Raw genomic sequence first — 26,496 nt, 5'->3', positions numbered from 1 at the left:
TATTATTAGGTTGCTTTTTTTTTTTAAGGAAATTAAGTTTCACTTGCCTTATTGGAAAGGAGAGGTGCAATGTAACTGTGCTGGCAGTTATATCAGCACAGGCATTGAAAAGAACACAGAACTAAGTTGTTTTGTTTCAGTATATCTTGATTAACATTAATTGTTGTAGTTATAGAAGTTATAGAAGTATAAGGCAATCCTGGGAACACAAAATAATCTTTGCTGGCAGCTGGGACAGGCAATGGGTTTAAATGTTAATGGAAAGTGGACAGAGTTAAATCACAGCAGTGTTGAAACCAGTTACTCAAGTCTCTTCCATATAATTTTTTTAATGTCTGTGCTCGGAAAAGAAAATCTGGAAATACACCTCAGATGGTAGTACAAAGCCAACAATAATGTTACCGTTTTATCTGATTAAGCCCTTTCTGTGTGTATGGATTTTTGAATTAATCAAATCCCAGGAGTTTACAATCGGGAAGGGGGTTATTTATATTGGCTCTTCGGAATTGTCATTCGACTAGTCCTACGCCCTGCTCTTTTATCATCTTTGCAAATCCCCTCCCCTCAAATACTTAAGCTCTTATGAAAATTATTGAATCTACTACCCCACTTTGTGGTAAATAGGGTGGCACGGTGGCTCAGCGGTCAAGTTGCTGCCTAACAGCGCTTACAGCACCAGAGACCTGGGTTCGATCCCGACTACGGGTGCTGTCTGTTTGAACTTTGTACGTTTCCCCCCCTTGACCATTCTCCCATATGTTTTGTTTCCTCCCACACTCCAAAGAGGTACAGGTTTGTAGGTTAATTGGCTTGGTGTAAATGTAAATTGTCCCTAGTGTGTGTAGGATAGTGTTAATACACAGGGATCGCTGGTCGGCGCAGACTCGGTGGCCGAAGGGCCTGTTTCCGCGCTGCATCTCTAAACTAAACTAAAATTCCAGATTGTCGCAAGTTGTTGTGTTAAAAACAAACAAACAACTTTCTCCTCACTACTTATTTTGTCGATATTTGTCTTATTTTTCTGACCCATCTCTGAATGGGGAAATTTCTCCTAATTTACTCTAGATGCTTAATGATTTTGAACACCTTTGGTAAATTCCCATAACTCTAGTCTGCAATTGCAGTGCATACATTACTGAGTTATACAAGTCATGCTAACAATGTTTGCCAGTCATTTGCAATAGAATTTGAAGCAAATGTGTGTCTAAAGAATCAAAGAATATTGAATAACATGCTTTCTATTTTTTTTTTCAGGATTTCCTACTAAATCATCTGAAAAAAGACATTTACAAACCATTGCTGATAAACTTTTCAGCTCAAACCACTGCAGCGCAAACTCAGAACATTATCATGTCTAAGCTGGACAAAAGAAGAAAAGGACTTTACGGACCACCTTTGGGCAAAAAAATGGTACAAAAATATTACTTATCAAATTCGCCAATAAATCTCATAAGATTTAAGACGTTAATAAATTCCAGCTTTTATTTCCTGAATTTGCTAAATTTAGAATGGTATTTTTCAAGTCCTAATTCAACATCAAAAATCCATGTCAATGTAAAATAAACAACAGCAGAGGCTTATACTGTATAATATGTTTAATACCATAAAATGTTCTAAGGTAATTTACCGGGACATTTTAAAATAAAATTTGACAGTAATGGAAAATGAGAGAAACATTTGGGCATAATCATGGTCTTTAAAGTGGATTAAAGGAGAAGTGGAAGAGAACTGTCTTCAGAGCTATTAAATTGAAGATAATGAAAGGTGATAATTATTTCACTGAAGCGTTTGTAATCTTGATGGGACTTGACAGGATAGATGTGGAGTTCATGTTTCCCTGGCTGCAATGTTTGGATCCGGGAATCATCTCTCAAAATAAGGGGTCAGCCATTTTGGACAGCCAATATTTCTTTACCCAGTGAGCAGCGAATTTTTGGATTTCTCTACTCGAGAGCTATGAATGTAAAGTCAATAGGTATATTCAAGATGAAGATCAACAAATACATTCTTAGATATGAAAACAATTGAGGAGAGTGCAGGAAAGGGAAGCTGAGGTAAAAAGACCCAATGTATAGTAATAGACATAATGATTTGACTGGATAGCATGCAAACAAAAGATTTTCACTCTACCGCTGCGCCACTGTGCCATCCTGATCGCAGGGCGAATATGCAAACTCCACACGGACAGCACAGGAGGTCAGGATCATTATAACTGTGTTATAATTTCCTATGAGTGCATGGACTGCCCAATTGCATTCAAAGCCTCAATTGTAATCATGTATTGTCTTTCCGCTGACTGGTTAGCATGCAACAAGTTCCTCGGTACACGTGACAATAAACTAAACTGAAACTGATTGGATTTTACTTCACATTCCTACCCTTAGCTCAGCAAAATGTGGCACTATTTGACATATTTTCTATCTCTATAAATCTTTATAAATAAATCCACAATTTATAACGTCTTCATAAATTGACCCCAAAAAAAGTGCTACATTTCGCATTAACTCTGTACTTTGATATTTTCCAGGTTGTGTTTGTGGATGATGTGAACATGCCCCAGCGTGAAATCTACGGTGCTCAGCCACCAGTTGAGCTTCTCCGTCAATGGTTAGATCATTGGAACTGGTACGATCTAAAGGATTGCACCATGATCAAACTTGTGGACATCCAAATTATGTGTGCGATGGGACCTCCTGGTGAGTTACTTTGGGAATAAATGTTCCAGGGATTTAGGAATGAACCATAATGTAAATCGTGACAGAGAGCACAAAAATTATGAATGTCAGAACTAGCCGTAAAAATACTGACGTTTGGCAGTTGTAGAGTTTCATTCATCTATGGTTGGTAGCTAGATCCTTTATTAATTTGCGGCACGGTGGCGCAGAGGTAGAGTTGCTGCTTTACAGCGAATGCAGTGCCGGAGATCAGGGTTCGACCCCGACTACGGGTACTGTATGTACGGAGTTTGTACATTCTCCACATGACCTGCGTGGGTTTTCTCCAAGATCTTCGGTTTCCTCCCACACTCCAAAGACGTACAGGCATGTAGGTTAGTTGCCTTGGTAAATGTTAAAAAAAAAATGGCCCTAGTGTGTGTAGGATAGTGTTAATATGTGGGGATCACTGGTCAGCGCGGACCTGGTGGGCCAAGGGGTCTGTTTCCGCGCTGTATAACTAAACTAAACTAATGTAAATGTATGGAAGAACTTTATCCCAACATGCTATGAAAGATCAGAATTTCCCTATCTGAGGTAATTGAAATAAAAGTAGTTAAAAAGGAATACTGGATAAAAGTCCCCAGTATAACCATGTGGGACTCTGACAACTGTAGATGGAATGGTTAGACCTTGCTTTGACAGACAATTAATACAAGCAAATGATCTTTTCTCCCCAAATAATGTGAATACAGGGGACGTCTTGGGCTGAGGAAGACTGTGGGTGTTTGCTGTGCTTTGAATAGGTGAAAAATTTGTTCAGCAATTAGAAACATAGAAACATAGAAAGTAGGTGCGAGAGTAGACCACCAGGTCCGTCGAGCCCGCACCGCCATTCGCTCATGGCTGAACACTAAACAGACACACTTACCCACAAACAGTAGACACAAGACACAGAACACAAGACACTACCCTCCCCCTTATACCGCTATCACCCCTCTCCACCCCAAGAACCTCGTGATCTCCTGGGGGAGGCAAAAAACCGGATAAAAACCCAGGTCCAATTCGGGAAAAAAAATCCGGGAAATTCCTCTCCGACCCCAATCCAGGCGATCGACACTTGTCCAGGAGATCACTCAGGTCTTACTATACTAACCATACCTAGGTCCATATCCCTGCCCTCTCCCCGTAGCCCCTTATCCCCTTGGCAGCTAAAAAAACCATCTATTTTAGTCTTAAATATATTTAAAGTTTCTGCTTCCACTGCTCCCTGGGGCAGTGAATTCCATAAATTAACCACCCTCTGGGTGAAGAAGTTCTTCCTCATCTCAGTTTTAAAAGAGCCCCCCCTTATTCTGCAACTATGTCCCCTAGTTCTAGTTCCCCCGATCATTGGGAACATCCTCGGTGCATCCACCCGATCAAGGCCCCTCACGATCTTATATGTTTCAATGAGATCGCCTCTCATTCTTCTAAACTCCAAAGAGTAGAGTTCCAGCCTACTTAACCTTTCCTCATATGTCAATCCCCTCATTGCAGGAATTAATCTTGTAAACCTTCGCTGCACTGCCTCCAGGGCTAGTACATCCTTTCTTAAGTATGGACCCCAGAACTGTACACAGTATTCCAAATGTGGTCTCACTAATACTGTGTACAGCTGCAGCAAGACCTCCGTGTTTTTATACTCAATCCCCCTAGCAATAAAGGCCAAAACTCCATTGGCCTTCCTGATTGCTTGCTGCACCTGCATACTAACTTTCAGTGATTCATGTACTAATACCCCTAGATCCCTTTGCGTTGCATTACAACGCAGCTCCTCCTCATTTAGAAAATAACTTGCCCTATCATTTTTTTTTCCCAAAGTGAATGACTTCACATTTATTAGTATTAAATTTCATCTGCCAAGTTGTTGCCCACTCACCTAGCTTATCTATATCCTTTTGCAGACTCTTCCTATCCTCCTCATCCCCTACTTTTCCTCCCATTTTTGTATCGTCCGCAAATTTTGATATATTACACTTGGTTCCCTCCTCCAAATCATTTATATAAATTGTGAACAACTGGGGTCCCATCACCGACCCTTGCAGAACCCCGCTAGTTACCGGTTGCCATCCCGAGTATGAACCATTTATCCCCACTCTCTGCTTCCTATTTGTTAGCCAATCCTCTACCCATGCTAATATATTACCCCCAATCCCATAATTTTTTATTTTTAGCAATAGTCTCTTATGTGGCACCTTGTCAAAAGCCTTTTGGAAGTCCAAGTATACCACATCCACCGGTTCCCCTTTATCCACCCGGGTTGTTACTTCCTCAAAGAATTCGAGCAGATTCGTTAAACAGGACTTCCCCTTTACAAAACCATGCTGGTTCTGTCCGATGAAGTCATGTTTATCCAAGTGCCCCGTTAGTGTTTCTTTAATAATTGTCTCTAACATTTTACCCACCACCGATGTTAGACTAACCGGTCTATAGTTACCCGCCTTCTGTTTACTTCCTTTTTTAAATATAGGTGTTACATTGGCCATTTTCCAATCCACTGGGACCGTTCCTGCCTCCAGGGAGTTTTGGAAAATTATCACCAATGCATCCACAATCCCCACCGCTATCTCCCTCAAGACCCTTGGATGTAATCCATCAGGCCCAGGGGATTTATCCTCCTTCAGTCTCATTAATTTCCCTAATACCACCTCCTTGGTGATCTTAATAGTATTTAGCTCCTCCATTCCTACCGCCCCCTGTTTATCCAGCGTTGGAATATTTCTTGTGTCTTCTATGGTGAAGACTGATACAAAATACTCGTTTAATGCCTTTGCCATTTCCATGTTCCCCACCAACAACTCTCCAGTCTCACCCTCCAATGGACCAACGTTCACCTTAGCCACCCTTTTTCTTTTTATATAGCTATAAAAACTCTTACTATTAGTTTTTATGTTGTTCGCTAAATTCCTTTCATAGTCTATTTTCCCCGTCTTAATTAATCTCTTAGTTATTTTTTGCTGACCTTTAAATGCTTCCCAATCCTCTACCCTCCCACTATCTCTGGCTACCTTATATGCCCTTGCTTTCAGCCGAATACTATCCTTTATAGTTTTACTGAGCCATGGCTGACTGTTCTTACCCTTACCCCTTTTTTTCTTCATAGGAATAAATTTTTCTTGAAGATTATACAGTATACCCTTAAACGTACACCACTGCTCATGTACCATCTTATTCTTGAGTCTGCTATCCCAGTCAACTTTGATCAGCTCAGTCCTCATACCTTCATAATCCCCCTTATTTAGACTAAGCACCCTAGCCTGAGTTTCAACCTGCTCCCCTTCTATTTGAATATGGAATTCGACCATATTGTGGTCACTTGTTCCCAACGAGTCCCTAACTATGACATTTTTAATTAATCCTGCTTCATTACACAGGACCAGATCCAAGATTGCCTCCCCCCTTGTCGGTTCTGTGACATACTGTTCTAGGAACCCGTCTCTAATACATTCTATAAACTCTTCCTCTAGTCTACCCTGCCCAGTTTGGTTTGCCCAATTAATATGAAAATTGAAGTCCCCCATGATTACAGCAGTTCCCTTTTTACATGCGTCAACTATTTGCAGATTTATGTTCTGACTAACAGCGTCACAGCTATTTGGAGGTCTATAAATTACACCCACTAGTGTTTTTTTCCCCTTATTATTCTCTATCTGTACCCAAGCTGTTTCACTATCCTGATCCTTCAACGCAATATCCTTCCTCTCTATTGCCGTTATTCCCTCCCTTATTAAAAGGGCCACCCCTCCTCCCTTTCTTTCCTGTCTATCTTTCCTAATTGTTGAGTACCCCTCTATATTTAACTCCCAGTCCTGATCCCCTTGCAGCCATGTCTCCGTAATGGCCACGATATCATAACTATATATACTTAATTGCACCGTTAATTCATTTATCTTATTACGAATACTCCGTGCATTTAGATAAAGCACTTTCAGATGATTTTTACTACCCTTCCTTTCCGTTTTTGCCCATTTTACATCTAAAGCTTTATCTTCACACATTCTGTCTCCTGTCACATTTTGACTTTCCGCTTCCCCACTGATACCCTGCTCTATTTCCTCTACCCCTGCCGTTATTACCCCCCTTGATACCTCCCCCCCGCTACTTAGTTTAAAGACCTCTCTACTGCCCTAGTTATATGATTTGCCAGGACCCCAGTCCCAGCACCGTTCAGGTGAAGTCCGTCCTTACAGAACAGATCCCCCCTGTCCCAGTACTGGTGCCAGTGGCCCAAGAAACCAAACCCATTTTTCCCACACCAGTCTTTGAGCCACACATTTAGCTTTTTAATTTTACGTACCCTCGCCGATTTGGCCCGTGGCTCAGGTAGCAATCCGGAGATCAGTACCCTCTTTTTTACCCTCAGGTTCTGCTTTTTAATTTATTCCCTAACTGCTCAAACTCCTTCAGCAGATCCTCCTTCCTCGTCCTTCCTATGTCATTGGTCCCCACATGGACCACGACCACTGGATCCTCCCCCTCCCTCTGCAAATTTCTCTCCAGCATCGCAGAAATATCCTTAACCCTAGCACCGGGTAGGCAACACAGCCTTCGGGACATGTTCTGCTGGCCGCAGAGAACCTTATCTACCCCCCGAATAATACTATCCCCTATCACTACGGCATTTCTTCTAACTCCCCCCTCTTGAATGGCCTCCTGATCCACGGTGCTGCAGCCAGGTTGCTCATCCCTCCCACAGCCCCTGATCCCGTCCTTACATTGAGTAAGAGCCTCGGTCATGCTCGTCAGGGACAAGGGCTGTGGCTCCTGCCGCATCTCCTCCTGGTTCCCCCTACCTGCCTCGCTTATGGCCACACCTTCCTTTCCTTGCTCACTGCCTACTGAATTAGTTAAACTGGTCGGTGTGACCATCCCCTGGCACAAAACATCCAGGTAATACTCCCCCTCCCTGATGTACCGCAGCGTATGAAGTTGGGTCTCCAGCTCATAAATGCAGAGCTGGAGTTCCTGTAGCCTCAAACACTTACTGCAGCTGTAGGGATCTTTTACATCAATGGTGTCGACAAATTCCCACATCTCGCAGTATTGGCACATCTCCTGACCGCCCATCTTATATAAGTAATTAACTGGTCCTATTTAAGAATCCCCTACTGTATTGATACACCCCTTATTTATATAATCCTACCTCCTATAATGGGAAAGTACTCACCCCAGCCGTAAATTACCTACTGGTAGTGGCTGTCTAGTGGTAATTCCGTCCGCTCTTCCTGTCTGGTCCACTGCTCCCTTGCAGTGCGTGGCAAACCTCTTTGCCTCTGTTAGTCTCTGTTAGTCTCTCGAGCCGCGGCTCCGTCCGTCCTCCCTCGGCTACAGCTCCTCTGTATTCAAAACAAAGCAAACCTTAGTAAGTAGTAGACACAGTATATATGTGCACAACATACAAATTAATTGATGTTGTAATTATAGAAAATACAGGAAACATTTGGTCAATAGATCAATGGCATATGTGGAAAGAGAAGCAATTTTAACATTTCAAGTGAGAGTACCAATTTGCTTCTCCTTTTCCTATTTCTAACAGTGTCACCAACCTCCGAGTCTCATATTGCATTTGTCATGTGTGTGCGTGTGTGTGTGTGTGTGTGTGTATGTGTGTGTCTTTGAAACGTATCTCCTCGAAAACCAGACGCGAAAACGCAGAGATTTTAACGATCTCGGTTGGGATTTAACATGATTTCATATATGCACTCCTCTCTGAATTCGGTCAATTATTTCCCCAGATTTTGAATAAAGTTGTTCACCTCCTCCCCTATCCTTTCTCCCTCTCTCCCCTCTCCTCTCTACCAAATATCCTATACCGCTATAGGATCTTTTCTCTCTAGCCGTCACATGGGGTGATTGCCTGTCCCCGGCCCAGCTCTCAGGCTGGTGGAAGCCACAATCGGCTGGTCCCCCTGATGCTTTTCACTATCCTCAGATCTCCTCCTCCCCCTCCCCGCTCTCCCTCCCCCTCCCGCTCCCCTTTTCCCCCCTCCCTCCCCCTAAACCCCCCCCCCCCCCCCCCTCCCCCCTCCCCCCCTCCCCCTAAACCCCCTTCCCCCTCCATCCACCCCCCTCCCTTCCCCCCACCTCTCCCCCTCACTTCCCACCCCCTCCCCCCCGTTTCCTTCCCCCCCCCTCTCAGCCCCCCTTTCCCCCCCTCCTCTCTCTCCCATCCCATCTCTTGCTCCCCTCCTCCCTCACCCTATCCCCTCACCCACCCTCACTCTCCTCCTCCCCTCCACCCCCCCCTTCTCCCTCTGTCTCTTGCCCTTCTGTGATCTTTCTCCCCAGCTGCTGATGTCACAATGCCCACATGCCCACCAGTCCAGGCCCACCTGCCTCCTGGTTCCGCCTAATGCCGCTGTGGATTAAAGGCGCAGAAAGATCGCAAAAGTTCTGCAGAAAAGTTTCTACAGCTCCATTCCGCTATATTCTCGGGGCAGCGGCGCCTCACACGCTGAACCTTCTCCTCACTGTAGGCGCCGCTCGTGAAGCCCGGCCCACCTGCGTGCTCATTCCAGCTGTGGGTTTCCAGAGTCAGAAGCCGCTTCTCACTCTCTCCTCATTTGACAGCCCACTCACTAGCCTGGCTCTCCTCCACCATCCCCCCCCCCCTTCTCACCTTCTCCCCTCTCCTTCCTCCCTCTCTCCCCTCTCCTCTCTACCAAAGATCCTATACCACTATAGGATCTTTTCTCTCTACCCGTCACAGGGGATGATCATCTGTCCCCCCCGGTCCGGCCCGGCTCTGTCACGCTGGCGGAAGCCACAATTGGCTGGCCCCCCCGGCTGCTTTTCACCGTCCTCAGATCATTCCATGCATTGCTCAGGCTGTGCTCCCTCTCCCCCTCCCCCTCCCCCTCCCCCTCCCCCTCCCACCTTCCCCCCCTTCCCCCATCTCAGCCCCCCATTTCCCCCTCTCTCTCTCCTCGCATCTCATGCTCCACCCCCTCCCCCTCCCCCCTCCCCCCCCTCCCCCCCCCCCCCCTCCCCCCCCCCCCCTCCCTCCCCATCCCCTCCCCCCCCCCCCCCCCCCCCTCCCCCCCCCCCCCCCTCCCCCCCCCCTCCCCCCCCCCCCCACTCCCACCCCCCCCCCCCCCCCCCCCCCCCCCTCCCCTCCCCCCCCCCCCCACCCCCCCTCCCCCCCCCCCTCCCTCCCCCCACCCTCCCCCCTCACACCACCCTCCCTCTCCTCCTACTCTCCACTCTCCACTCCCCCTCTCCCTGCCTTTTGCCCTTCTGTCTCTGTCTCTCCCCATTCTCGTTCTGCCCTCACTCTCTACCCTCCCTCGCCTGCAAGTTGGGGGCTATGCGTCAGTGGATAGGGTGGTTATGGGGTAAAAGGAGCAAATTAATAATATTAATATAATATCAAGGGGGGTAGTTAGTGTGTGTGTGGGGGTGATTAGTATGACGCCGCATGCCGCCCCCCCCCCCCCCCCCCCCAAACGTGCATTGGGAAACAAACCCCACGGGTCTGCACTTGGTCAAGTGTCATTTAAATTGTAATTATCCCTGCCTCTGCAGTTTCCACTGGCAGGTAATTCCATATACCAACCACCCTCTGTTTAAAAAGGTTGACCCTCAAGTCCTTTTTAAATCTTTCCCTTCTCATCTTAAATCTCTGCCCTATAGTTACAGGCTCCCCAACCCTAGGAAAACGTCTGTGACCATCCACCTCATAATTTTACATTAGTCTATAAAGTAACCCCCTATCCTCCTACACTCCCATACAAGCAGTTCTGGATTCTTCAGCCTCTCCTTATAACTTAAGTCCCCCCAGTCACAGTAATGTCCTTGTGAATCCTCTCTGCATGCTTCTAGCTTAATAGCTTCATTCCTAGATGCAGAACTACATGGAGTACTCCTGAAGCAGCCTGAAAGATTTCTCTGTTTCTCTTTCCACATATCTTAACAAAACTGCTGAGTGTTTTCTTCATTTTCTGTTTCTATTTCCAAATTTGCAATTGTCTCGATTTTCATTAGTTGTGCTTTCAGGCTATTGGTCTATTATTAGATGTTTCTTGGTATACTCTCACTTTTACGATAGTTTCTTAAAATTCCAGTTCTTTTTTTGGTGTTTTGAAAACCATTTCATTGTAGTGTTGAGTTTTCCTGTATTGGCTTGAAGGATATTGGGACAGTCAAGAGGGTCAGGGAAAAGGAAGGCATTATTCAGTAAGTCCCACCTTCTACTTTCTTAGAAGGCTTATGAGGTTCGGCTTGTCCATAACAACTCCCACCAAGTGCACCGGAAAAAGCATTTTATCCAGATGCACCGGAGAAAGCATTTTATCAGGATGCATCACAGCTTGCTTTGGGATCAGCTCCATCCACGACCGCAAGAAATTGCAGTGTATTGTGGATGCAGCCCAGACCTTCACACAAACCACCCTCCCGTCCCTTGACTCCATTTACACCTCACGCTGCCTCGGCAAGGTCAGCAGCATAATCAAGGAAGAGTCGCACCCTGGCCACTCCCTCTTCTCTCTGCTCCCATCAGGCAATTGGTACAGAAGTGTGAAAACACACACCTCCAGATTCAGGGACAGTTTCTTACCAGTTTCTTGCCTGATGCAACCCCTTAGACTCGCTGAAAATGTCAGCACGCCATCCCTGTATTTCCCAGCCTGAAAGTGAGTTTGCAAGTGTATGCCGGGTTACTCGAGATCCACAAGTATCATTTTCATGGAGAATTGAGTGGATTCACTCTCTGTCACAAATGAATATCAGGAGCAGTGTGCACTTTTGTCATCAATAATACATAGAGCAATTTCAAATAAAACCCGACTGTAAAAATAGCTTTGATAAAGTTGAAAAATGATAAGGTGCCATCATCAATTGTAGAGGAATAATTGTCGCAGCAGTGAACTACAACTGGGAGTTTCAAGGGTTCTAAATGAGACTCTGCTAATGTGCTGAATTTGAAGCTTCACTCGTATATCCAGAGGGAACTTGCCTAAATGCAAAGTCAAATTCTGGGCTGACTCTCTTGCTCAAAGTGAAGCATAGGTTTTAATATTTATACATGGAATATGAAAATAGCTGACAGTGATGTTTATTGCCACACTTGGTGGGGTCTTACATACATTTTCAACTTGCCCCGTATCTTTCAATGACACTTGCGCAGGTGTCTCTCTATTGTATTCTTTTTAGAATTGATTCTCTGGTTTACATTATTCTTTCTCAGTCTTCCTACCAAAAAGCAACACTCCCATTACTCAACAATAAATGTCATCCATCACCCATCTGCCTCATTCCACTGGGGGAGAAAGAGGGAGGAGAGGTTGGGGCAGGGCAAGGCCTGGCAAGTAATAGGTCGTTACAGGTAAGGGAGGGTTTTTGATGGGTAAATGGTTACCCAAAAGCTGGAGATGAAGAGACAAAAAGTATGAGATTAGAATAGGTGTAGATTGTGAAGCCAGAAGAAGGAATAAAGGAGGAAGGGAATGGAGAACGGGGGGAAATGGGTGTGAATCCAGGCAGGGCACAGGAGAGAGACGTTATTACTCTTTTCAGATGGATTTAAAGAGATATGGACCAAATGCAGGCAAATGGGACTAGACCAATATGCCAACTTGGTCAGCATGGATAAATGGCTGAAGGGCTCGTTTCCATGCTATACAGCTCTAACATTTGATATGCCAATTAATTTACTCCTATTGCCTTGCATTTGACTGATGTATACGAGAACATCTCATGGTCACATCAGCTTTCAAACAGATGATAGCCAATAACTGTGGACAGGACTGTGTGTGTAGGAAAGAACTCAAGATGCTGGTTTAAATCGGAGGTCCGCTCAGTCCGCCTTAACCCACCTGATCTCCTGGTTGCTCAGCACTTCAACTCCCCCTCCCATTCCCAATCTAACCATTCTGTCCAGGGCCTCCTCCATTGTCAGAGTGAAGCCCAGCGCAAATTGGAGGAACAGGACCTCATATTTTGCTTGGGCAGCTTACACCCCAGCGGTATGAACAGTGACTTCTCTAACTTCAAGTAGCCCTTGCTTTCCTTCTCTCTCCATCCCCTCCCCCTTCCCAGTTCTCCCACCAGTCTTACTGTGTCCAACTACATTCTATCTCTGTCCCACCCCCTCCCTTGACATCAGTCTGAAGAAGGGTCTCGACCCGAAACGTCACCCATTCCTTCTCTCCAGAGATGCTGCCTGGCCCGCTGAGTTACTCCAGCATCTCGTGTCTACTGTAGACAGGACTACTTCTTTACAAAGCTGTCCTTTTAATTTCAGACTGATTACTGCTTACAATGTGCGTTGGAACAGTTATGAAGAATTATACCTTCCACATAATTTTATAACTCCTGAATAATCTCAAATGCCTTCGACAAATGGGCAACAGCATTCTCCAGTTAATCTACACTTGTACAAGTGTCTGCTAATTATTGTTTTTAGAATTTCCCCACAACTGCGTTTAAACTGACTCATCTGTAGTTTCTGACTTTATTGTTGATATCGTTTTTTTTTTTTTGAACAAGCAGGTTACTTTCAAGTTTTCAGTCGCAGAACGGCAAATCCAGTCAGGCAACTGGATTGCTACTACTTAGTTAGTTGTCATGGTGGTGACTCTTAAAGTCATCCACCCATTCTCTAGCTTTGGTACCCTGAATAGTTTTTTCAAGTAATGCTCAACATAGTAATAGTTCATTACATAATGTTAGAAGACAGCTGGCAGGACTCAACAGGAGGTTCTCGTGCCCATATTTAACCTGATGCCTTATGCCCCTGTCCCACTTAGTGGTTCATGGAAGTATTTTCTTTGGTGAATGAGGGAAGGCTTGGTACTTGCACTCAAGGTGAAAGTGAATGCCAGTGGTGGCTGCAAAGATGAGCGGTGAAGAAGACTGAGGAATCCATGTATCTGCACGAGAAAGACTGAATGAGGCATATTGAGATAGTTATATCATTGTAGAGTCACTGTACACAATTTTCCTGAACAGAATCCATGCCCCATTGAGGTTGTACGATCTCAGTTATGAAGCCATCCTTTTGTCACCCCTCTGTATTACAATGCAGGTTCATGTACACAAATTATAGGAGTAGAATTAGGCCATTCGGCCCATCGAGTCTACTCCGCCATTCAATCATGGCTGATGTCTGCCTCCCAATCCCATTTTCCTGCCTTCTTCCCGTAACACTTGGCATCCATTCTAATCAAGAATTTGCCTCTGCCTTAAAAATATTCACTGACTTGGCCTCCACAGCCCTCTGTGGCAATGAGTTCCACAGATTAACTACCCTCTGACTAAAGAAGGGTACAACTTCCTTCCATTCTGCACACCACTATTCCTCCAGGTTTGTCGGGTGAAGCTATCAAGCCAATATCAGTTTGGGGATAGTAATGACATCTCATATAGAACTTTGTATCATGTGAATACAGAGTCACAAAAGTCCCAGAAAAAAAGCATAGAGAATCACTTTGTTTTTTTTTGCATGAATTGTTTGGTGTTATTAAATAAATTATTTTGTTCTTAGGTGGTGGTCGGAACCCAATTACTCCACGATTCATGAGGCACTTTAACACTGTGACTATTAATGAGTTTGATGACAATTCTATGCACATAATCTTCTCTAGGATCCTGCACTGGCAATTTCACTCAAGGTATATTGGATCAGTCTAAGACTTAAATGTTGATATCAACTAGGGAATGTTCCACTCACTTTTAAATGACACTAGACCAAGTGTCTAGTTGGGGGGGGGGGGGGGGGGGGGAGGGGGGGGGGCTTCAACTCCATCTTCTTGCGTATGGCGTGCACAGCCTAAGTTGTAGGACAACTTGTTCCATTTGATCTTATTTGATTGTGCATGCTGGGTTGATTGCATTCGTCGTCCAAACAGACCACGTGACCAGGTTGCAATCTTCGCGCCCCCACACACACTACCATAATAGCCATCCCCTCGCAGGCGCTTGATAGGGACATTAATATTATTCACGAGGGGCGCAGCTAGAGGGGGGGGGGGAGAGGAGAGGGTTTTACCCCCATCTCCGGGGGTCCTTGAGGGGGAGCGGGGGGGGGGGGGGGCTCATTCTTTCTTCTGGGGGGGGGGGGGGTGACGATGGGGATGCACATTGAGGTTTCTGATCGTCCCACTGAATGTCTTACCAACATTGTATTCACGCTGATTAAATTATGAATACTTGTACCGTATGTGTCAAGAGGTCAGTGGGATATGACACCAATTTAGAGGGTGTGAATGCCTTACTCTGACTACAACTTCTTTGGAGGGTATCAAAAAAGGACATGAAAGACTTCTAAATTATGACTTGCAGCACCTGGAGGGCCAATGATCAACTATCTGCATGTTTCCAGGGCTGCACGATGGTGCTGCAAGAAATTTCCCTTCACTATGATTGGAAATTAAAAACACTCCATTGTTTGCCCTTTTGGTTCGCCATAAGTTCTGGAACATAAAATAAAGAACAGTACAGCACAGGAACACGTGCTTAGATCCACGATGTTTGTGCCAAATGTGATTCCAGGCTAATCTCATCTGCCTGCTTGTGATCCATATCCCTCTTTATCCTGCATTCATATGCCTATCTAAAAGACTCTTAAGATGGCCCAATCACTTCCAGCACCACCCACGGCAGCACATTCCAGGCACTCAACACTCCCTGTGTAGAAAAAAAAACCTTGCCCGCACATACAGTATCTTTTAAACTTTGCTCCTCTCACCTTAAAGCTATGTCCTCTGGTCTTTGGCATTCCAACTCTTGGAAAAAGGTACTGAATGTCTATGCTCTCTCTGCCTCTTATCAGTTTATATGCTTTTCTCTGGTCACCCCATAATCTCTGATGCTCCAGAGAAAACAATCCAAGTTTGTCCAACCTCTCCTTATAGATAATACTCTCAATTCAGGGTAGCATTGTGCACCATTGTCAGTCATACAATTAAAAGCAACAGATTCAAAAACACATTTTAACATGGACATCCACCACAGTAACTCCTACACATTCCTCACTGCGATGGAAGGCGAAATAAAGTTCAAGTCCTTCCTTTTGTTCTTCCTCGGTCGGGGGCCTCGAGCCCTCCGTTGACAGGACGGTCTTGACTCCCGTAGCCGGCGGCATTCGGGCCCTCCGCGTCGAGGTGTTCAGCTCCTGCATCGGGGGGTTGTTAGCTCCCCGTTGCCGGGCGAAAGAGCCTCACGTTGGCGCTGGTCGAGCCTTCTGCAGCGTTGCAGCTCCCAACTAGCCTCTCCCGAGACTGCGAGCCCTTGCTGGTAAGTCCGCAGGCTGTGGTGGGAGCGATCCCAGGCAAAGGATCTGCTCCGGTTAAGTGGGGCTCATGACAGTCCGAGGAGGCCTCCAGCTCCAGCGATGGTAGGCCGCAGAGCCCGGAGAATGTGATCCAAAAAATTGATCACATCTCCGGGAAGATTTGAACTTGAAAAAATGTTTCCCCAAATCCCCTCCCCCCCACATAAAACAAACCAAAGTACATTGAAACAAACTTTTAACAAAAGCTAAAAATACCAAGATGAAATAATGAGTATCCTCAATAAGGATTGTATCATAATTGTATAATAGTTTATTATGGATATATGTTTGTATTGTATTTATGGTGATGGGTTCTGGCTTGTTTTATTGTAGTGTAAATATTATTTTTTAATAATTGAATACATTTTTTGATTTAAAAAAAAAAAAAAAAAAAAAAAAAGATGAAATAATGAACAGACTGCCGGCAGGACTGCCATCTCCCCGGCACCCCTGGTGGTCACTCTTGATTAGTTCTAAGGAGAAATGGACAAACTTGCATTATTTTCTCTGGAGCATCAGAGCCCGAGGGGAGACCTGCTAAAATTATGTAAAACTATGAGAGGCATAGATAGGGTAGAAATGTCAAAGACTGGAGGGCATTAGATGAAAGTTTAAATATGCAGGGAAAGTTTTTTTAATACGGAGGGTAGTGGGTGCCTGGAACTCACTGCCGGAGGTGGTGGTGGAGGCAGATACAGTAGTGGTTTTTAGATCGGCACATGGATGTGCAGATATGGAGGGGTATGGATCAGGTGCAGACAGGTGAGGTGAGTTTATCATGATTTCATCTTCTGCACAGACATTGTGGGCCAAGGGGCCCGTTCTTTTGCTGTACTTTTGTATGCTCTATTTAATAAGATTCTCGTTCCACCTACTGTTGATATCTTTTTCCATTGAGGAAGTTATTTCTTGAAAATCTCAAAGTATATACGTTTGGATATATCTACAAATACATTTTTTTGGCATCTGTTTTGTTTCTTTTAGGTTTATTTTCCCTCCAGAATTTGACAGTCTGACTGAACAGGTCGTTAATGCCACCTTGTACGTTTACAAAGCGGCCATGCAGAATCTTCTCCCAACACCGGCCAAGTCTCACTATCTCTTTAATCTACGGGATTTTTCTCGTGTTGTTCAAGGGGTGTGCCTCTCTACTCCACTGACAGCAGTAGATCCAGCTGCAATCAAGCGCCTTTGGGTTCACGAGGTGAAATATTTATTTGCAGGCATTGAATAGAGTGAGATATGTTTATGTTGATTCATTTTCAGTGAAAGTAATGTTTTTGCTCGTCATTGACTGATACAAATGAAAACTATGGGACACAGAGTCATAGAGTTGTACAGCACGGATACAGGTCCATTAGCCAACTCGTCCATTTGTCTGGATTTGGTCTCTATCCTTATTCACCGTTACGTGGGTAAGTGAAATGAATAGGAAAAGATATGGCCAAAGGAGTATATTGTGGGAAGTATGAAATTGGCAAGAAAAAGTGGTGGAATATTGAAGAGATTTGAGATGCAGATAAATCTAGGTGACCTTGTACATGGTTCATATATGGGGACAGCAAATAATGAAGAAAGCTTACATAATGCTAGTTTATTGCAGTGGGAATTGATTGCAAAGGATGGATATTATGCTTCAGTTTTTCATCAAAGAGTCCACATTTTCGAATGGTATCGGCTTCCTTGGTTAAGGAAGGATATCAATTCAGCAATTCAGAGACTGATACCTGGTATGGTTTTTCCAGGACAATCTATGCTAGTATCCACTAGAGTTTTTTAAAAGAATAAAAGGCGATCCAATTTAAATTTATAAGATCCTAAGGAGACACTGGAAACTGCTGGAATCTTTAGCAAAAAAAAAGGAACCTGCTGGAGGAACTCGATGGTCAGGCAGCATCTGTGGAGGGAAGTTGAAAGAATATGTTTGGGTTAGGATCATTCTTCAGTGATGGAGTAAGGGGAAGAAAGCTGGAAAATAGAGGTGGGGGTGTGACAAAGGCTAGCAAGTTGGGTTGAGGTTGGGTTGATTAGCAAATGGGTAGATTAAGTGACAAAGGCTAGAAGTGAAACGAGACAAAGTGGTGTCAGATAAGGAAAACAAGAGATGTGAAATGTAAAGACAGAGGAGGGATATTGATACAATGAAGCAGGAGGAGGTGAAAGGGGGAGTAGTGAAAGGGAAATATGGGACGTGGGTGGGAGATGAGCGTGCAGAGCAAGGTGACTAGTGTGTTTGGCAATAGTAGGAGAATTGTATGTTCGCATGTGGGGATTGGGGCAGGTTTGGTTTGGTACGGTTTGGGAGGGGAGGGGGCGGGATCCTTAGGTTTTTGATAGGAGAGGAAGGGAGAATGTACAAACTCCGTGCAGACAGCACCCGTAGTCAGGATTGAACCCGGGTCTCTGGTGCTGCAAGGGCTGTAAGGCAGCAACTCTGCCCAGTACTACTGCCCTAGCTGCTTTGTATCTGCTGATTTCATTTATAATTTGCTTTGGCCTGTTGCAAATGCAAAAGCTGCTACTTAAATGCAAGTATTTTTCTTTTGGTTAATCCATCAAAAGTGATTACCATTATTTTATAACCATATGCAGGTTTTACGAGTATATTATGATCGTTTGGTGGATGATGCCGATCGAGCTTGGCTTGTTGATTGTCTTCAAACAGTGATGGGAAGTCAGCTGCAGGAGAACTTCAATGTGCTTTTCAAACACCTGGATTCTAAAGGTAGCGGCCAAGTGAATGAAGATGAACTTCGCAGTCTGATGTTTTGTGATTTCAGTGACCCAAAAGGCGAAGACAAGGGCTACCGGGAAGTCCTTGATTTCAAGAGTTTAAAGAAAGTGGTTGAGGCTCACCTGGAAGAGTTTAATAATCTCAGTAAAAAACCAATGAATCTGGTGATATTCAGATTTGCAATTGAGCACGTGTGCCGAATTTCCCGCATACTAAAGCAGCCACATAGCCATGCTCTTTTAGTGGGTGTTGGTGGCAGTGGCCGTCAGTCACTAACCCGTCTTGCAGCACATATGGCAGATTACCTTCTGTTTCAAGTGGAGATTTCCAAGAGTTACGGCTCTTACGAATGGCGTGAAGATTTGAAGCAAATTTTCCGCAAAGCCACCGAGGGTGAAATGCAAGCTGTCTTTTTATTCACTGACACTCAGATTAAACAGGAGTCATTTCTGGAAGACGTCAACAATTTATTAAATGCAGGAGAAGTGCCAAATCTCTTTCCAGTGGACGAGAAGCAGGAGGTCTGTGAACGTATGCGTCTAATTGATCGTCAAAGGGATAGATCAAAGCAGACTGATGGCAGTCCGTTGGCGCTCTTCAACATGTTTATTGAGCGCTGTCGCAATCAATTACATGTGGTTTTAGCAATGAGTCCAATTGGAGATGCTTTCCGCAACAGACTGAGGAAGTTCCCAGCGCTTGTCAATTGCTGTACTATAGATTGGTTTCAGGTAAGTGCTCGCGTGTGTTTGACAAAGGGAGAATAGCAGACAATCTAGCCCTAATGCCTGTTTATTCCATGAGAGCATGAATGACTATTAATTTATCAACCCATCTCTGCCCCATTTTCTTTACTATATTTAAATTCTAAATGTATAATTAAGTTCTAAACTTCTGTTTACCTGGGAGGACTGCTGTTGCCCCTGGATGAAGGTGAGGGGAGAGGTATGGAGACAGGTGATACATCATCTGCAGTTCCAAGGGGAGGAGGTGGTTTGGGCGGGAAGGGATGAGTGGACCATGGTGTTGTGAAGGGAGTGGTCTCTGCGGAAGGCCAAAGGGATGGGGATGGGAAGATATGATGGTGGTGGGATCACATTGGAGGTGATGGAAATGTCGGAAGATGGTGTGTTAGATGCAGAGGCTGCTGTGGTGAAAGGTGATGACCAGGGGAACTCCATCTTTGTTCTGTCTGGGGGGAGCGAGAGCAGAACTATGGGACATAGAGGAAAAGTGGGTGTGGGATCCATCTGACATCAGGGGGAAGACACATTTGCTAAAGAACGAGGACATCTTGGATGTCCTAGAATGACAAGCCTCATCTGAGGAGCAAATGCGGTGGAGAAGGAGAAATTGAGAATAGGGGAGAGCATCTTTGCAAGAGGCAGTGTGGGAGGAAGTGTAGTCCAGACAACTTTGGGAGTTGGTAAGTTTGTTTGTAGTGGACATTAATCGATAGACTCAAAATGCTGGAGTAACTCGTGGGGGCAGGCAGCACCTCTGGAGAGAAGGAATGGGTGACTTTTCAGGTTGAGACCCTTCTTCTGGCCACTGTGATGGAGACAGAGAGATAAAGAAAGGAGAGAGAGGTGCTTGAGATAGGCCAAGTGAGTTTGAGAGCATGGTGGAAGTTAGTGGTAAAGTTAATGAAGTCAGTGAGTACTGCACGGGTGGAGTAGGCAGCTCCAATGCAATCTTTGATGCATGAAGAAAGAGTTGGGGGATGGGGCCAGTGCACGATTGGAACAAGGACTAACTGATGTAACCGACAAAAAGGCAGGCATAGTGCCCATGCAAGTCCCCCGGCTATAGCTTTAATTTGGAGGAATTGAGAGGAGTGAAAGAAGAAGTTGTTGAGAGTGAGGACGTGAGGGTGAGGGCGGAGGAATGTGTTAATAGAGGGAAATTGATTGTGTCACTGTTCAGGGAAGAACCGGAGGGTCTTGGGACCTTTCTAGTGGAGGATGTAGGTGTTAAGGGACTGAATGTCCATGGTAAGAATGAGGCAATGGATCACCTTTTAAACTACAATGGACTTCATTGTGATTTTGCACTAATTCTTGATTTTTTTAAATATTAATTCAGGATTTATGTACAATGTATGTTTTTTGTGCCGTCTGAGTCTATGATGCTTTAACAGGATTTTCATTGTACCTTAACCTCACCATACTTGCACAAAGGACACTAAACATGACTCAAATTGTATTAGGTCTTCATACTCTTTCTAAAATGTGCTACTGAGAACTCAATACCTTACTCTAGTTCAATTCAATTCAATTTATTTTGTCACAGAACTCAATACCTTACTCTAGTTGTGACTAAACCAATGTTTTATATACAGTAGATTCGGCATAACTTCATAGCTTTTGTCTCTATGCCGTTGTTTATAAAAACCTAGATTTATGTAAATTTATATTAATATGAATCTATAGATTTAGATAAAAACTAATGCTTTCTTAATACTTTGCTCACTTTCAAAAAATTGTTTGCATGTGCATGCTGATTTCTGTTTCTTCATGCCCTTTTAAAAATAATAAGTTATGTTCCTCCAGCCCTCCCTCTCCAATGGAGCATCTGCCTCTGATGCTGTGTCAGACACAGCAGAAGAGGGTGGTGGTGGGGACATTGCCTACCTCCCTGGTCTCCTGCTTCAGGGAGCAATTATGCAGGGCTTCTTCCTGCTGTGGCATCTCCTCCTGCCACTCCTCCTCCTGGTTGAGCAGAACTTGCATGGCAGGTTTTTTGGAAGGTTGTGCCCTGACCCTACACTGCTTTCTTTTAGGTGCCATCTCCACAAAAGTGTCTGTTCCAAAAGAGTCTCCAGCTATGAATGAACCTCGCCCTGGAGTCACAGAGGTCACGTGCTGTTGTTTGCATTACCTTTTTTATCTACTTACTTTTTTTTCTCAAGGGCCAGTTACCTTTGACTATCTTCCACCTACCCATGACTACCTACGATTAGCATCACGACCTACTACGACCTACCTACGAGTAAAAAAAGTATCGATTTTTTCCATGGCGACCTTGTTTTACTCGCGGGCATTTTTTTATCATATTGAAAAAAACGCCATGAGCTAGCTGTGGCATCGAGTACGCGGAGACCACTCTCGAGCATCAAGGAGAGTTACGAAGACCTCCTACGACCTCGTGACGACCATGCTACGAGTATGAGTCGAGGGCAAACTCACCAATTAGGTCGTCCAAGTGGGACAGGGGCTTTATGTATTTTGCTCCTGCGTTTATCGGGCAAGTGTGTGCCCATTCTATGAGCCCATCTCCCTGCTTGATACCATTTACCATTCTCCATTCCGTTGACCATTAGGGTTTAGCAACTGTGAAATTGTTCTTTATAATCCGTCCAAATCATGAATATACATCATGAAGAGTCCCCTTCTCCAGTCAGAAACACGACAATATACCACTACTCAGTTTCCTTGACCCCGAGTCAATTTCATATCCAAGTTGTTATTTTCTTTTTTATCCCATTAGCTTCAATTTTGTTAACGTGTCTATAATATGGCACTTTATAAAATGCCTTTTGAAAATCCAAATATCAACCGTATCATCATCATCAATCCTCGCTAAAACCATATTACAGAAAATCTCAGTTAATATTGATAAACATAAATCACTGTCATGAACCCGGATGTCCACAGTTACCAGGGCTGGATTCAAAGGTGCTTTCTCCCTGACCTTTATTTAAAATCTGTTGGTACCAACATAGAGCGCATTTACAAAAAAATATCAAATTATATTTATATGCTTTGACCATATTTCATGATGGGACTTGGGGTTCGCTAATTATTTGCTACTATTTAATTTCAATGTAGTCTTGGCCTGAAGATGCTCTGGAGGCTGTGGCAAAACGTTCGTTGGGAGATATTGAAATGTCAGAGAGGATACGTGTGTGTTGCATTGATATGTGCAAGAGTTTTCACACCACAACAATTGAAATGTCTGAAACATTTTATACTGAGCTTCAGCGGTACAACTATGTAACTCCTACTTCATACCTGGAACTGATCTCCACATTTCAAGCCCTGCTTGAGTTAAAACGAACGTAAGCACAAATTAAATGGGTTATTTTTTTAAATTATGGGTTTGTCAAAAATGGTCTGGTATTTGATAACCTGGTTAGATCAATTAGATTAAGATATATATAATTATTTAACAGATTCTTCATTGCCGTAACAAAACACTGTAAGAAATGATACACGTGCAGATTAGTTGTTCAGTTGGTAAACTTACTTCAAAATAAGTTAAGTCAAGTCAAGTCAGATTTATTCGTCACGTGCACATAAAGTGCAGTGAAATTAATTTGCCAGCAGCGGTACAATAAAAAAGAACACACAATACACAATAAAAATTTAACACAAACATCCACCACAGCATTCACCACTGTGGTGGAAGGCACAAAGTTTGGTCAGTCCTCCTCCATTTTCCCCCGTGGTCGGGACCACAACCCTCCGCAGTCGCCGCTGCGCGCTGCCAGATGTGCAGACAAGGTAACTTCGAGTAAGTCCCGAATCGGTGCTTCCCTACCGGAGACCGCGGCTTCAAGGTTGTGGAGGCTGGCGGTCGAAGATCTAAAGTCCCCGCCGCGCCGCAGTTAGAAGCACGGCAGACCGCAGGGCCGGCGGTTGGAGCTCCTCTCCAGGGATCCCCAGCGAGGGATCCCACTCCGGATGGTAAGTCCCCGCCGCATCCGCGATTAGAAGTAGGCCACGGCCCTGCGGTCAGAGCTCTTCAACTCCGGGGTCCCCAACGAGGGGTCTCAGGCTCCAGACGCGGCGCCAGCTGGAGCTCCGCAGACTGTGGCTTCAGGCTGCCGCGGGCCAGCGAATAGAGCACTCCTTCTGGTGACCCCCGACAAGGGCTCGCCCGCTCTGCAATGAAAGAATCCACGCTACGCCCGCAGCTGAAGCCCCGGGCGCATCTCGGGAAAGGCCGCACCGATCCTCTGTGTTAGGCCACGAGGGAGGCGACATGGAAAAAGTCGCCTCTCCGTGGAGGAAGTGACCAAAGCGGTTCCCTCTTACCACCCCCCCCCCCCCCCCCCCCCCCCCCCCCCCCCCCCCCCACACAAGACACACTGAGAAACATTAAAAACACACATTAGGACACACTAAAAAAAAAGTAGAAAAACCTTACACGCCGCTGGCAGGGAGCCATCTCGCAGCGCTCCCATCAACCTTCAATGCAAGTTGGATAGAAAGAATATTCTTTGAAAAATAGGAGAAAAAGTGGAATTGGTCACCTATCATTGAACCTAGCTAGGCAGTGTTAGTTTACAAGACCAACAAGAATCTACACAACAATTTCTCTGACCTCCTCCCCCTTACTTTGAAAACCAGAATGTGTTTTAGATGTTAAGATTCAAGTAAACTCAGTGTTCAGAGCAATGAAACAAAAATAGTAGGTCAAGTGATGTCTGTGAAAAGGGAAAAAGTTAATGTTTTAAAATGAAGATTCTTCGTCAGGAAAATAAATTGCTTTTTAATTGCAGAGAGATTCAGGGAGGGAGTGGGGAATGCATATTAATATCTCTGATAGGGAGAACCCATTGTTGTGCTGGTGATCTGTACTTCTGGAAGACTTGGTGGATAGCTTAATGAAGTAAGGGACAGTCAGAATGACAAATCACATAGGAACGTGCAAGTGCTGTAACATGCGGAGCTGCAAGAATGTCATTCAGGTTAGATCATGACTAGAGAGAAAAACTGAATCAATATTACAGAGTGATAGTCTACAACAGAACTGGAGAGTTCTGATATAAAGAGAGAAAACTAGTTATTTGAGGTTGATAGACACAAAATGCTGGGAGAAATCAGCAGGACAGGCAGCATCTCTGGAGAGAAGGAATGGGTTGAGACCCTTCTTCAGACTCTTTTCGGTTTAAACAGCATCTGCAGTTCCTTCATACACAAGTTATTTGAGGTTGGTTCTTCACAGTTCTTCACTGAGAGGACCAAATGAAATAAACTAGATGCAAGTGCAAATGAATTGCTGCTTTACCTGAGAGGGAAAAGGCAACAGCATATCTGCGGCCCTAGTAAAAGATTGGTCTAAGCTGAATCTTATTAACCAATAAAGTGTAAACATTAAGAAAGAAACTGAAGAATAGTGACAAAGGAGGATGGATTAACATCAAATCACATTCAAAAGAAAATAAAGGGAGGCAAAAAGTGGATAAAGAGAAAGTGAGCAAACAAACAATGGGAAAGAAAGACAATTTAAAAATCAGATTTTTAAACTTTCAAATCGTAATGATAATTTCATACTTGCGACAGTAATAACACTAATTTGTTCCTTTAATATAAATATTATTGTCTTAAACATATTTTTTTTGTTTCAATTTTCAAAAGTACATAGCTCTTGATTTCCAGCTCTTTGAGCAATATTTTTACAAATGTTCAGTTAATACATATACCAACAATTAATCGGCGCAGGCAGCAACTGTGGAGGCATAAAATTGGTCACTGTTTCGGGTCAATACTCTGCACCAAGACTGAGTGAAGAAGGGAGATAGCCCGTACAAATAGGTGGCAGGGAAGGGTTGTGGCAAGATCTAGCAAGTCATGGGTGGAGTCAAGTGAGGAGGGGCTGATGGGCAGGTGAGCCCAGATGGTTGAGTGGAGTGTGGAGATAGTGACATAAGCTAGGAGTTCATAAATGTAAAGAACGATTAGGCAGCAGTTTTGCAATCTGTTAAGAAAATAAGGCGATGGGTGAAACCAGATAAGGGAGCGAGGCTGAGCAGAGGGAAAGAATGGGGGGTAGGATATATAGTACCTAGTGAGTTCAGCGCATGGGTAACAGGCAGATAGAACTCAATGGGAGAAGGGAAAGTAGACTGGATCAGGGTAGGTGGTGAGGAAAGAAGGTTGTGTTTGTAGATCAGTACATGTTCCTTTAACATAGTGACCTCACCACTACTAACCACTCCCCATTGTCTCTAGTATAATTGTAAGGTCCCCACCTCCAGCTCGCTCTCTAGCTCCAGTGATGACCACGGACAGCTATTGCATAGTGTGTGTTAGTGATTGTAATAAACAGTTAGTAAAAGACTCTGTGTAGGATCAAGCCATTTTACATGGTGTCAGAAGTGGGATTCGAACCCACGCCTCCAGCGGACCCGTTCCAGCCACCCATCCCTTCCACTCTGCCCGACGCTCCGCCAGCCCCTGTCACTCCTCGCATGCCGCGGGAACTTCCCTCCCAGCTCTCTATGCCCCGCACTCACAAGCCTCATTCCCCTGTCTCGCCTACCAGCTTGCCCGTTTCCCCTCGCAGTTCTCCTCCTTCTCCTGTCCTTTCACCGCCCGGCTTTCCCACCGCTGTCCCTGCCTCTGTCCCTTCTGCTCCTGCAGTTGAGGGGGAATGCGGGTTGCGCACCCTCTCTGGCCGGTTGGTCAAACCGCCTGTCCGTTACGGGGAGTTCGCTTAGCTGTGTTATGACACCTTTAACTGTTCGCGATGCGGTTTGTAATCCTAGCGTATGAGCTGTGGTCGCTCTGTGTATTGCCATGCTTTTGTTTCTAAGAGGAGGGATGTAGATCAAGTCATTTTACAGTGTTAGAATGCATGGGTGAATCAGGAGGAGAGAGAAAGGAACGGAAGGAGTGCAGGTTACCAGAAATTGGACAATCCAATGTTCATGCCATGCTTTTATAGACTACCCAGATAGAATGTGAGGTGCTTACCAAAATAATTCTTAAATATTGTGAAGTTGTTGCTCCATCACCCACTCTTATAGAAACTTACAAAATTCTTAAGGGGTTGGACAGGCTAGA

At 44.7% G+C, this 26,496-nt stretch overlaps 1 protein-coding gene across 1 annotated transcript in view; it reads left to right on the top strand.

Moving 5' to 3' along the window:
- Positions 1–26,496, top strand: part of dnah7 (dynein, axonemal, heavy chain 7) — a 237,985-nt gene that overhangs the window by 122,907 nt on the left and 88,582 nt on the right. Inside the window, exons 36-41 of the mRNA XM_055637789.1 lie at positions 1,255–1,410; positions 2,528–2,696; positions 14,182–14,308; positions 16,954–17,173; positions 18,562–19,434; positions 22,534–22,763. Of these exons, the coding sequence (XP_055493764.1) occupies positions 1,255–1,410; positions 2,528–2,696; positions 14,182–14,308; positions 16,954–17,173; positions 18,562–19,434; positions 22,534–22,763 (1,775 nt within the window). The remainder of the gene's footprint in view (positions 1–1,254; positions 1,411–2,527; positions 2,697–14,181; positions 14,309–16,953; positions 17,174–18,561; positions 19,435–22,533; positions 22,764–26,496) is intronic.

Source organism: Leucoraja erinacea, chromosome 7, assembly GCF_028641065.1.
Source record: "Leucoraja erinacea ecotype New England chromosome 7, Leri_hhj_1, whole genome shotgun sequence".
NCBI classification, from domain to species: domain Eukaryota; kingdom Metazoa; phylum Chordata; class Chondrichthyes; order Rajiformes; family Rajidae; genus Leucoraja; species Leucoraja erinaceus.
Note: the sequence above shows the minus strand (reverse complement) of the source record. Positions and strands in the feature narration are given on the sequence as shown.